The sequence below is a fragment of the Propithecus coquereli genome, unplaced genomic scaffold, assembly GCF_000956105.1.
Source record: "Propithecus coquereli isolate 6110/MARCELLA unplaced genomic scaffold, Pcoq_1.0 Scaffold6, whole genome shotgun sequence".
Classification (NCBI taxonomy): domain Eukaryota; kingdom Metazoa; phylum Chordata; class Mammalia; order Primates; family Indriidae; genus Propithecus; species Propithecus coquereli.
The window spans coordinates 9137471-9146104 of record NW_012151951.1 but is presented as its reverse complement, the minus strand read 5'-3'; the positions used below and the strand labels follow the sequence as shown (position 1 = coordinate 9146104).

General features: G+C 46.7%; 1 protein-coding gene across 1 annotated transcript; it reads right to left on the bottom strand.

Moving 5' to 3' along the window:
• Positions 1-221: 221 nt before the first annotated feature.
• Positions 222-3350, bottom strand: LOC105822228 (chromosome unknown open reading frame, human C11orf87). Its single transcript, XM_012659172.1, has 2 exons — positions 3228-3350; positions 222-2452 (listed from the first exon to the last, which is right to left on the bottom strand). The coding sequence occupies exon 2, from the start codon at positions 2193-2195 to the stop codon at positions 1593-1595; it is 603 nt and encodes a 200-aa protein (XP_012514626.1). The 5' UTR covers positions 2196-2452; positions 3228-3350; the 3' UTR covers positions 222-1592.
• Positions 3351-8634: the final 5284 nt, after the last annotated feature.

Below are 8634 nucleotides of genomic sequence, written 5' to 3'. Positions count from 1 at the left end.
TCCAAATTGCCCAACATCCCCACCAGTCTCATCCCCAAACACATACAGTACAAGCAAGCACACACACCACTGCCTCCAGGTGGTAACTGCATGCAGGGAGAACTACAGGCACTGTTTAAATATTAACCATGTTTTAATAGATGGCATTCCTGCACATCCATTATTCGTTTGTTTCTGTTGTGGTGGTTGTTTCTGTTATTTGCAAAAGAAAAAAGAAAACATGTGCATCATCTTTTTATAACAGTCTACTACAGAGTAAGGTACAAAAGAACACTTCTGGAAACAGGAGAAGCCAGGTCTGCACCACTGAATTTCTCTTCCAGTGGTAACCATTATATCAACAGCTGGAAATTAAGAACAAGAATACACAGTTTGGAGGATGTAGTACAGAACTATAGTTTTCTTCTGTATTTGGTACCAATATAATAAATATGTAACAAAGGTGCACTTGTTCTAAAAATAAAACGGAAACATTCTAGTTGGTTAGATACTGCAATTTCAGTACTGCACATCACCTAATACTTTTTTTTTTTACAAAATGGTAACGTATGCAATGTTTAAGAAGAAGAAAACCAATAGTACACGCTAGCCCAATTGTATAAAAAGAAGAAAGAAACCAACCAAAAGCCAGAATAGTCACTTTCCAAAACAGCCCCTCCTCCGCCTGCACAACCAGAGGAAGTAACCAGTACAGGGAGGCGATTTCAGCACCAGACTTGGCTGGACAGCTCACGGATTCTCTGTACATCCTGAAAATGTCACAAGTCCAAAGTGCACAAGTAGGGGCGGGGCAGGGAGTGAAAGCGTTAGATTTGTTGTTTTTTTTAAACTCATTTAAAGATTTTAACGTATTTATGCTCGGCCAGCGAGGGACATTTTTAAGAAGTAAATGAAGTGCTCTACTCTGGAAAAAGTAACGGTTAACCAAGAAAAGGACGGACTGGAGAGGGGTACCTCTCATAAACGCTTTTCTGGGACTTTCTCTGTGGCCTCTTGGAGTCCTGGTGCTTAATGTAGACGTTTTCTTTATAATATTCTATTGCCTGAGCCCGGCTGAGGGTGGGAATGGGGAGGGGAGAGGAGGGAAGCTAAAGAAAAGTGAAAGCTTAGCGGACAGAGGGGAAGGAAAGAAACTAAACCTTAACTTGACAGCTATGTACATTACCGGGCCCCCTCCTCTCCCTTTGCTCCGGTGGTCAATGCCTTTTATATATTTGGTAGCTTGTTTGGTTTCTCCTCCTTACTGAAGGGAGCACAGGGAGGTGTGGGAAGATGCATCCTTCATTGACAATGAGAAATTATGTGATTTGTCATGCGCTTGGATTGTGTTATTAGTATTATAATAATTACTATAAATATTAATAAAGTATTATCAGCGTTAGTTCTTCTTCCGAGACTTTCCTCGCCCAATATTTACAAATACCGCACAGTGCCTCGGCGGAGGAGAAACAGAGTAAGGGGAGGGCGGAGAAGGAAACAAGGAAGAGTAAAGAGGGGCCAGAGGAAAACGGGAAAGGGAAGAAGGAGGAAAAAAGCAAGGATGGCAAAGATGCTGGAAACGAGGAAGGGGAGGAAGAGAGGGGCTTAGACAATCAGGACAGTACCACCGTTTGCAAAAGGCCCTCGCCAGCTGTGTCCAAACAGGAGGAGGCTGCGTGTGCTCCTTGTGGACTGGAGGCTGGCGGTGGAGGCGGAGGAGCACAGGAACCCTGGCACGGCAGGCCAGGGGACGAAGAGGAGCACGACGACGAGGGGTCGGAGGGGGCGCAAAAGGCAGAGTCCCGGGGCTGCCTCTCCAGCCGGGTTTCTTTTGCGTGGTTTGGGGCCTGCCTGCCTGCCCGGGGCAGCCCCCCGCCACCGCGGCTGCCGCTGCAGTGATCCCGCTCGTATTCCTCCTGAGCCCTCTGCATCTTCCGCTTCTTCATCCTACGCTTGTGGATGTGGAAGGTGGAGAGGGACAGCACGATGAGGCAGAAGATGAGGGTGACCAGGACAATCAGCACCAGCGTGGAGGAGAAGGACTGGAAGAGCTGCTGTCCCACCTGCGTGATGCAGGTGCCGCCGCCGCCGCCTCCTGCAGCCGAGTCGCGGGCATTCGCGGTGCCGCTGCCGCTGGCGTTGGGGGAAGCAAAGGTCCGGTTGAGGAGACACGGCGGCAGCGCCAGCCTCAGCTCCTTTGGCGCCCGGGCACTCATCGGCACTGGGCTGAGAGGGGCCGGGCCCACTCGGCTTCCCCTTTTGGGCACGCTGTTCCCACCAGCCAAAAAGAGGACGGAGCCCACGCCACCCGAAACTACTCCCTGGAGCGGGAGGGGGCGTGCGCGCGAGCCAAGGACTGAGGGAGCAACTGCTGGCAAGCAAGCGGGCCCGGAGCGAGCGGCGCCGGCAGGTCCTCTCTGGTCCCGACTCGAACACGTCTCCGCGCGCCCTTTTCCTCCGCGGAGGCGCCAAGCTGCAAAGAGAACAGCCTTGGTTAGGCTCCCGGCCGCCGCGCAAGGGAGTGCGGCGGTCGGGGAGGATCAGCCACCACCGCAAAGCGGCCCTCTGGGCGCACTGCCTCAGCTGGGCGCTGTCCAGTCTTCTCCTCCGCCGGCGGAATCCAGCCCGCCCGCCCCTGGCCGCGAACCAGAGCCACCAGCTGCCGCTCGCGCCACTCGCCAGGAAGGGGTCTGCGCCGGCACCGCGGAAGTGCAGATTACTCAGCAGATAAGGCAGCCTCCCCGCGCCCTTCACAACTTTCTAATTGCAACAGACACGCAGCCGCCTTGGATCACAGTCCCCACTCCCCAGAGCGCCGACTCTTTCCGGCGCCCTCTCCGTGGACGTCTTCGCCTGGATCCTACCCTCCCCAGCACCCACTCCGGGCCGCCAAGAGGGCTCCGGGTACTCAGTCCTCCCCTCCCTTCCCCCCAGACTCTCCCTCCCCAGACGGCGTCCGAACCCTTAGGTCTCCGGGGGATGCCCCTGGCACCACATCCCATTCTGCCTGTATCCGCGGCTGATGCGTAGGATCGCGCCCCCCATCCTTTATCCAGTCTTCTTCTCTGGCACCTCCGCCCCGAAAAAGCAGCTGAAGCACCTTTCTGAGCTGACACATCCCTGCAAACGCCCCCTTCCTCCTCATCTCCCTGTGTCCCCAACTTAACAGTATCCTGCTTCTTTCTAGAGGAGCTAGAACTGGCATGGGGGTGGGGTGGGTTTCCGCCTGCAAAGTTTGGGGAATAGACCTGCTCTCCGACCTTCCTAGACCCAGCCCAAGGGCCCCAGGGCTTTTCCCCGGGAACAGAGCCGGATAGACCCGCAACGGGCAGCAGAGCCTTTTTGCCGCTCCCAAGAGGCAGCTGCAAACTGTTGCACTGCGGAGTAGCGAGGCAGCGCGCAAGCAAGCCGGAGCCGGGGCCGGGCCGGGGCCGAAGCAGGGGCAGGGGTGGGGCAGAAGCTACCGCCGGGGTGCCTGCGCAGGCCGCGTGAGCTGTCTTCCTCTCTCGCGCCCGGCCACCGAGTCACCCAGCCATCCGAAGCCTTTGCCGCACCGTGTCTCTTACCTGGGGCCGCCGGCTGGCTGCTGGGAGGGAGCCCCCGCCACGCGGCTGCAGTGGCGGCTGCAGAAGGCGCGGAGTGAATGGGCCAGAGACCGAGCCGCGTTGCCGCCGTCGCCGCCGCCTTCGCCACCGCTTCAGGGAGCTGAGCTCGCAGCCTATTGCCAGAGAGGCCGGTGACGTCAGGCAGCCACCGCCAGGGCTCCAAGCCACCCCTCAGGCCCCTACCCACCCTCACACCCCAACACCTTGTCCGGGCATGGTGAGCCTCTGACACACACCTCCCCGTTCCCTGCCCTTCTCCTGCCCAGGGGCTAGGAGGAGCAGCCCCCAGCCCCACCCTGAGAGCAACCCACCTTCCCCACTCTTTTGCCTAGGAAGGGTTGAAGCTTCAGTTCTCCAGCTGTCGGATTCCTCACCCTCAACCTTTTCCCAAATGGTCCCATGATCACATTTTTACACCCTAGAGAGCCACCTTCCCTCGGCGCGCAGATCAGACTTTCTCCCTGGTGGTTGATGAGGGGCCCCCACCCCCAAATCCTGTCTGTGCTGCCCCTGGTTTTGAATATAAACTGCGTGTATTAGAGAGACAACAGGGACATTTCTCAACTCAAGTGTGACAGAACCCAAAACACAAACCTGAATCAATCAAACAATCCAAATTAACCATTTTCCTCCACTGGAGTCTCCAACTTTCACACCACCCGACTCACGATCCTCCTCTCCTCCTTCATGTACTCATCTCCAGGCCCAAGACCCACTCACCATATGAAACACCCCTTCTGTTGTGATAGTGTATGGGCACTCATGAGCACACAAAGCATGCAGAGGCTTACGAGGCAGGAAGACGTAACTACTCAGAGGAGTGCAAAAATGAACTGCCCCGCGAAAATTCTGAGTATTGTGCCTCTCACAAAGTGCCCCTTTAGTGGCCCTAATTCTTATTAATCTGCTTGGTCCATTTGCTGTAGTATTAAGAATAGCCTTTCAGCACAATGGATAGAACTTCCAGAAGGGTTTTCAACAGCCTCCCTAAATCTGGGCAGTCTAGTCAGCTGTTGGTTTAGGAACCTCAGAAAAATACGAATAGTGCATTTGGTCACAGTAGCCAACTTTGAAATGGAGTGTGCTCATTTTTCTATTGGAGACGACAACTAGGAATAGTACCTAAAGTCGTTGTGTGGTCTTTGAGGCACTCGGGTATCTTATTAAAGGTGTATTTTCTTCTTCCCTCCATGTCTTGTTTTCTTCCTATCTTTGAGTCTAGCACAGTGCCTGTACAATACTTACTTGCTAAATTGAATGATGCAAGTGTACATTGCTCCTTTTTCCTGCTATGCATCAGACGTGAGAGCTAACAGGAATGACTGATGCCCACTTATCTGCATGCATTTGCTGTACTTGTAAAGAAAGGGGGTCTGACATGAGGATAAAATTGTTGTCTGTCTGTAATCTGGGGGTGAGGGGGAGTCCTTTCTTCTGAATCAGTGTTCCTTTCCAGTCTTACTTCAAATTCTTTTCCTCTTCTTGCCCATGACTTATATATGGCAGAAGAAATATATCATATCTCCCCAAAATTCTGTTTTCATTTATTTGAATAAAAGTCATCAGCTTTATATTCCTAATTGTCTCAATAAAGGAAAGTATCCCTATATAAGCTAATAGTTCTGTACATGCTGAATAATGCATGATTGCTTCGGAAGATGGATTGATGCCCTTGGCTGTTAGAGTCACACAGTTGCTGATGGCCAATGAGTCCAATGCTAGCATAGCCCTCCTGCCTGGAATGAAGGCACCTGGTGCCTGTAGGAGCCGCCTGCCACATTTGGGCATTCTGACTTTGGTGGGCTCAGGAGATAGAGTGCTAAGCCTTTTTTTGTTTTGTCTTGTTTTGTTTTTGTTTTGTTTTGTTTTGTCTTTCACTGTGACCACTAAGTGAGATTTTACCATTGACATCTAACAGGCAATACTCCATTTTTGCTCACTCTCTTTGCTCCTGAAAAGTTGAGGCTAATCAACATTTTGTAAAGCAAATCCAATTCTGAATACTGCAAAAAAAAGATCTGGCTATTTAAAGAGACCCTTTAACAAAAAAATAAAAATAAAAAAAACTGTCTTGTAAAGCAAAGTATCTTTACATGATTAGAATTAACTCTCAATGGTCTGTTTTCGAGATTTGGAGGAATGAGCTATTGGGTTTTCCCTGTGGGGAACATAACATTACAGTATGTTGTAATGGGATTACATATGTATGTAGGGGGGTTCCTCTTGCTCACCAAGCTTCTAGGACATGTCAAGAGGCTGCCATTGTTATTCTTTTGTTACAAATGATAGCCATCTGTCATATCAGGAGTGCTAAAAGTGTCTGCACCGTTTTACATAACCTATGAAAAGACAAGGTCTTAACCTGGAGAAGTTTTGCAATCTACAGCAGATGAATATGATTCACAAGACAATGGTATTTAACTAAAATTGATTTAGGTAGATTAAAGACATCAATTTTCATGTTATAAGCCCAGTACATTTTTTTCCTTTCTCTGTAGGTTCATAATTTGTTCTTACCCAGAGAACAAATGTGCTAAATACATAGACTTCAATGTCACTGGGTAGTGTGATTCAAACCCAAGGAATAGCAGTGAAGGCAAATATGCGTACCTCTTGGGTATGTAGGAATTGATCCCACTGAGTTGCAGTACGATTTTGGCACTTCTGGCTCAAGGGCAAGGCTTCTTCCAGACAGTGCTATTGCTACCACCATTTTTTGCCACCAAACTTCCCAAGCTGCACTCCCAAGAGTGGAGAATCAAGAAGCTTCTGAGATTCCCATAACCTTTTCTTGTGATGGAAAAGCCTCTTTGGACTCAGACATGTTACAAATATTTAACAGCATATGATCCTTGCTCTCAAGTTTAATGATGGATCTCTGCCTAACTTAGAGCGGAAGTGTCACATGGGCACCTGTACATCAATATAAGAAGCACCAAATCAATAATAATAATAATAATAGCCATTGTCATTATTTGTGAAGCACCTATTATGTACCAGGCTTTACTAAACTCTCTCTGTATTAGCACTAATCCTCGCTACAACACTGAGAGGTTATTTTTGCCAAAATATAACATTATTTATTTATTCTTTCCTTCATTCACTTATTTGTTTAATAAAAATCTTTGAGTACCTGTGAGTTTGTGGTTGAGAAAACTAAAGCTCAGGGTGATTAAAAGACCATGATCAAGTCACCTAATAATAAGTATATTACTACATATATCACTAGGCTGAAACCTAGGTAGACTGGTTCCAAAGTTAGTATTCATTTCATGACTGTAGTTTCTCTCTCCCTCTCTCTCCCTCTCTCTCTCTCTCTCTCTCTCTCTCACACACACACACATCTCTATTTCTATTTTTATTTTATCTCTATCTCTATCTCTTTTGATTGGAGTAAATAAGTATTATAAAACTAGAGAACAGCAGTGATGCTTGGTTGAAGCAGAAGAGGGTGAATGGAATGGAAAGCGGAAGACTCTGTATTTTGGGTTCTCCCTTCCCTCTGGCAACAATCTACAGGACCTTCACAGACTTCCTTGGAGTGAACAGAGGCTAGTTTGGAACCCACTGTGCTGGACCAGGTCATTCTAGATCACAGTGCAACACAATACATGCCAGGCTGCTCTTAGATTTACAGGGACTTTTCCAGAGGATGTGCACCTGATCCTGATATTTTGTCTAATCTTTATCTCCTCTACTCTGGGCCTCTGAATATCTACAATGGTATGCCTATATGTTGTCATGTTCCTGTTAAATCAACTACTGCCCCAGCCAGCAACTAATTAAAAAAACGATGCTCTTAATGAAAGTCTTAACTTTGTTCTAGTTATCAAGTTCATTTCCAATTCAGTCTTCTCATCTATAAAATGGGAATAATAATAATGATAATAATAGTATCTTCTTTGCCATGTTATTTTAAGCACTGAGTATATAGCAAGCATTTAATAAATAGTAGATTATTACATTATGAAGGAAATTACTAAGATTGATATTTTATCCCTGGTAAGAGACACATTATATTGCTTTGGACATCAAAATTCAGGAAATTTTGATAAGTTTTAGTATCCTTTATAGGAAGATGACTAGGAAGGTGCAGGGACTGAAAGCAATGATAGGCAATGAGCAATTGAAGGATTTAGGAATACTAATCTTAGAGACAGAAAGATGTGAGGGATGCATCACAGCATCTTCAAATGTTTGGAACATCATCAATAGAAGATGAATTTATCCTACTCTGGATACTCAAGAGGGAACTGAAATATAGTGGAACAGACATAGGTAAGATGCATATTTCAGTTTGTTATTTCAGTAGTGGAAAGACCTTTGTAACAATGTAACAGGTTATCATCTATACCAGCAGTCTTCAAACTGGAGGAGTCATATCCCTGAAAGTACATTAAAATTTTTCCAGGGAAATATGGATATGTATCCTTTTAAGGGAATTAGTTTCCAAGTTCTCTACCTCTTTGTGTACTTCCCCTAAAATGTATCTATCTGAGGCTAAAACCTGCCGTTTGTCACTGCTCCTTGTATTTCCCCTACTTCACAAAAGAAAAACATATGTCTCACCAGTCTTCAATCTTACCATAGTCCATTACTCAGGGTGTAAAATCCCTTGGGAAATTAAACAAAGGAACATCTTGAGGATGTATAACTCCCAAGAGAGGTGACAGCTGTCACCTAGGGGACAAACTCATTTTAAGGCTCTATGTCATATCTATCTATATAGCAATTTATCCTAGAATTATAATTTAAAAGTGAGATGGTTGTCACAGAGATGAAAGTGTTCTGGTTTATTTAAATTGAAAAATGAATCCAGACTTTTTTGGGGAAACTAAGCCTGATTTGTCTATTTGGATTGATAGTTTGAACTGGATTTCCCTGATAGGTAGTATGGAAGACATGTTATAGAAGTTGAATAAGCTAAATCTATTGATCGAAGGTTTTGACAAATTATATTTAAAGTGCATGCAGAATATGGAATTTTCCAGAAAATTATATCCTTTAAAACTATTAAACTTATGATTTAAAAATTTTATATGTCAACTTA

Coding starts and splice junctions, on each gene's coding strand:
- LOC105822228 (XM_012659172.1), bottom strand. CDS start 2,195: ATGAGTGCCCGGGCGCCAAAGGAGCTGAGGCTGGCGCTGCCGCCGTGT.